General features: G+C 51.7%; 1 protein-coding gene across 7 annotated transcripts in view; it reads left to right on the forward strand.

The window, feature by feature from the left end:
• Positions 1-3,746, forward strand: part of GANAB (glucosidase, alpha; neutral AB) — a 28,118-nt gene that overhangs the window by 21,080 nt on the left and 3,292 nt on the right. For all 7 annotated transcript variants that reach the window (XM_011942690.1, XM_011942687.1, XM_011942688.1 and 4 more), the window contains 8 exons: positions 320-473; positions 677-912; positions 1,008-1,134; positions 1,242-1,321; positions 1,562-1,705; positions 1,833-1,929; positions 2,222-2,323; positions 2,502-2,745. In XM_011942690.1, coding sequence (XP_011798080.1) covers positions 320-473; positions 677-912; positions 1,008-1,134; positions 1,242-1,321; positions 1,562-1,705; positions 1,833-1,929; positions 2,222-2,323; positions 2,502-2,745 — 1,184 coding nt within the window. The remainder of the gene's footprint in view (positions 1-319; positions 474-676; positions 913-1,007; positions 1,135-1,241; positions 1,322-1,561; positions 1,706-1,832; positions 1,930-2,221; positions 2,324-2,501; positions 2,746-3,746) is intronic.

Consider the following 3,746-nt stretch of genomic DNA (forward strand, 5'->3'; position numbering starts at 1 on the left):
GACAGAGCAAGACTCTGTCTCAAAAAAAAAAAAAAAAAAAAAGCAAGATGAGTTTGGGGTGGTTAAGTGCTAACAAAGACATGAAAGAGTCTTTGTTAGCACTTAACTATCCCAAACTGGTGGAGTAGGGCTGGGGGTTGTACTGCTTTAGATAGTGGGGTCCAGGAAAGCCTCACTGAGGCGGCTCCATTTAGTCTTACCCAAGGCAACTCATAAGAGTCAGCTGTGTGGACTCTGGGAGAAAATTGCTGCTTTTTGTCTTGGGGTTGGAAAATGGGAGGGCAGGAGGTGTCTGACCCCTCTGTGGTCCCCTCTACAGACCCTGTTTGGGAAGATGATGGACTACCTGCAGGGCTCTGGGGAGACCCCACAGACAGATGTTCGCTGGATGTCAGAAACTGGCATCATTGATGTCTTCCTGCTGCTTGGGCCCTCCATCTCTGATGTTTTCCGGCAATATGCTAGTCTCACAGGTACGTGGTTTTCCCTGACAGCCTCATTCTTCTGCTCTTTTTTTCTTGTCAGGGGTGATTCTGTGTGTTTTCAGAGATCCTGTGCCCCAGCTTGTTTTCTAGGTCTGAACCCCTCAGCCTGCCTCTAGTTCACAAGCCTCCCTCAGTTTCTGGGTGTTGGGCCTGATCCTCGTTGTAACCCCCATCCCTCGATGAACCTGCAGGAACCCAGGCGTTGCCCCCACTCTTCTCCCTCGGCTACCACCAGAGCCGCTGGAACTACCGGGACGAGGCTGATGTGCTGGAAGTGGATCAGGGCTTTGATGAACACAACCTGCCCTGCGATGTCATCTGGCTGGACATTGAACATGCTGATGGCAAGCGGTATTTCACCTGGGACCCCAGTCGCTTCCCTCAGCCCCGCACCATGCTTGAGCGCTTGGCTTCTAAGAGGCGGAAGGTAAGGCGTTGCAGTCACGCTTGGTCTTCTCGGGATAGGGCTGAGGCATAGTTTAGCCCTAAAGAGACCTGATCACCCTTGTTCCTTGTCCCCAGCTGGTGGCCATCGTAGACCCCCACATCAAGGTGGACTCCGGCTACCGCGTTCACGACGAGCTGCGGAACCTGGGGCTGTACGTTAAAACCCGGGATGGCTCTGACTATGAGGGCTGGTGCTGGCCAGGTAGGCAAACCCAGAATTGGTTTGAGGGAGAGGTGATTGGCCAGGGAGGTAGAATGGTGGCTCTTTTGTCCCTTAGGGGATTGAGAGCCACCCTTAACTTCTCCCAGGCTCAGCTGGTTACCCTGACTTCACTAATCCCACGATGAGGGCCTGGTGGGCTAACATGTTCAGCTATGACAATTATGAGGTAGGGGAAGGCCTCTCCCCATGACCTGCGTCTGTCCGTCCCACCTGCCTCCCTGAATCTCTCTCCACTTGCCAACCCTTCTGTGGTTGATTGCCTGCAACATATCAGGGGGCCTTGATGATCTGGGGAGGGCCCTGAAAAATGCATCTTTTTAGATTCCTAGAAGCTCTCTTCTCTGACACTGTTTGTTTTCTTCCTCCCCTCTGTCCTTCTGTCCCCATTTTCTGCCCATGTTCCCAGGGCTCAGCTCCCAACCTGTTTGTCTGGAATGACATGAACGAACCGTCTGTGTTCAATGGTCCTGAGGTCACCATGCTCAAGGATGCCCAGCATTATGGGGGCTGGGAGCACCGGGATGTGCATAACATCTATGGCCTTTATGTGGTAAGGGGCTGAGAGAGGAGAGTCGGTGGAAAGAGGAAAAACAGCCCAGGGACAGGCCTAGGGAACTTGCACCAGATGACAGCTGGCTTTTGCTCCTCACTACCCGTTTTCTTCTCTCCTCACCCAGCACATGGCGACTGCTGATGGGCTGAAACAGCGCTCTGGGGGCATGGAACGCCCCTTTGTCCTGGCCAGGGCCTTCTTCGCTGGTTCCCAGCGCTTTGGTAAGGTTTAGAGAATGGAACTGTGGCAGAAGGGTGTGAAGGCCAGATCTCAGGCACCATGGACCTGGCTGGACCTGGCTCTCTGAGGAATGGGAGTCACACACTGCATCAGCTTCCTCAGCTATGCCCTTTGAAGGAAGTCGGTGCGGGAGGTCCACTCCTTGTTCAAGTGTTCTTGTGAACTGCATCTTCAGCAGGGTTCTGGGGACCCAGAGCAGATGTGGGAGGTCAGCCATGTAAAAAGCTGAACCCCTTTACCATGTGCAAGCTCCCCACTTCTTGTCTTCCTCAGGAGCCGTTTGGACAGGGGACAACACTGCCGAGTGGGACCATTTGAAGATCTCTATTCCTATGTGTCTCAGCTTGGGGCTGGTGGGACTTTCCTTCTGTGGGGGTAAGACAGGGAGGAATCTGGGGTCTTGGTTTGGTGGGAAAGGGGCAAAGTAGAGGGCACAGGACCAAGGTGTAAGTAAAGAGAGCTGAGATTCCAGGTTAGGGCCTTGGGAAATTTCTCAGGCAGTATCTCTCCTTCACCCTCTTTTCCAACCTGCTTCCTCTCTTCCTTCTCCCAGCGGATGTGGGTGGCTTCTTCAAAAACCCAGAGCCAGAGCTGCTTGTGCGCTGGTACCAGATGGGTGCCTACCAGCCATTCTTCCGGGCACATGCCCACTTGGACACTGGGCGGCGAGAGCCATGGCTGTTACCATCTCAGCACAATGATATAATCCGAGATGCCTTGGGCCAGCGATATTCTTTGCTGCCTTTCTGGTACACCCTCTTCTATCAGGCCCATCGGGAAGGCATTCCTGTCATGAGGTGAGGCATTCACTTGGGCTGTGAAGAGTGGGCTGAGGTGGCTGGGGGACATTAGGGACTGGGCTTCATCTCTGGGCCTCTTTCTTCACTCAACACAGCCTTGTAAAGGATGGAAAATCATTAAGGTCAAGAGTGAAGGGGAGCTTAATGGAGATGAATAATAGTAAACATTTAAAGAAAATTGCCAGCAGTCATAAACTCTTTCAGAAAAATAGAACAGGGTGATGGGATTAGGTGGTCATAAAAATCCTTTTTGAGGCCGGGCACAGTGGCTCACACCTGTAATCCCAGTACTTTGGGATGCCGAGGTGGGCAGATCACCTGAGGTCAGGAGTTTGAGACCAGCCTGGCCAATATGGTGAAACCCCGTCTCTACTAAAAATACAAAAATTAGCTGGGTGTCATGGCACCTGAAATCCCAGCTACTCAGGAGGCTGAGGCACGAGAATCACTTGAACCCAGGAGGCAGAGGTTGCAGTGAGCCGAGATTGCTCTACTGCACTCCAGCCTGGGTGATAGAGTGAGACTCCATTTCAAAAAAATAAAAATAAATAGAAATAAAAATCTTTTTGAGAAGAAGGCTATGTGACATGAGGCCTGAATGAATGGCACAGACCATGTTATGTAGGAAGAATCTTCCAAGCAGAGGGAATTGCAAGTACAAAAATTTTAAAGTAGAAATTAGTTTGTTATGTACTAGGAGTAGAAAAAAACTCAGTATGTCTTGGGTAAGGAAGCAGAGGGAGAAGTAGGAGATGAGATTAAGGAGAAAGTGTGATCTGCTCCTGGAGGGCCTTGCGAGCCAGGGTCGTATACCAGGGTGGTGAAAACATACAAGGAGGCTCCTGGCAGGCTGCTGTGCAGCATGGTTTCTGTAGCAGGCAGAGAAGCAGCAGGGAGATGGCTTAGGAAGTTAAATGACTAAGATTGGGTTGCATAACTGAGACCTGAATCCCAACCCGACTGACTGCGAACTCCTGGGTCTTAACCCCTGTGCTGTG

Source organism: Colobus angolensis, unplaced genomic scaffold, assembly GCF_000951035.1.
Source record: "Colobus angolensis palliatus isolate OR3802 unplaced genomic scaffold, Cang.pa_1.0 Scaffold21, whole genome shotgun sequence".
Classification (NCBI taxonomy): Eukaryota; Metazoa; Chordata; class Mammalia; order Primates; family Cercopithecidae; genus Colobus; species Colobus angolensis.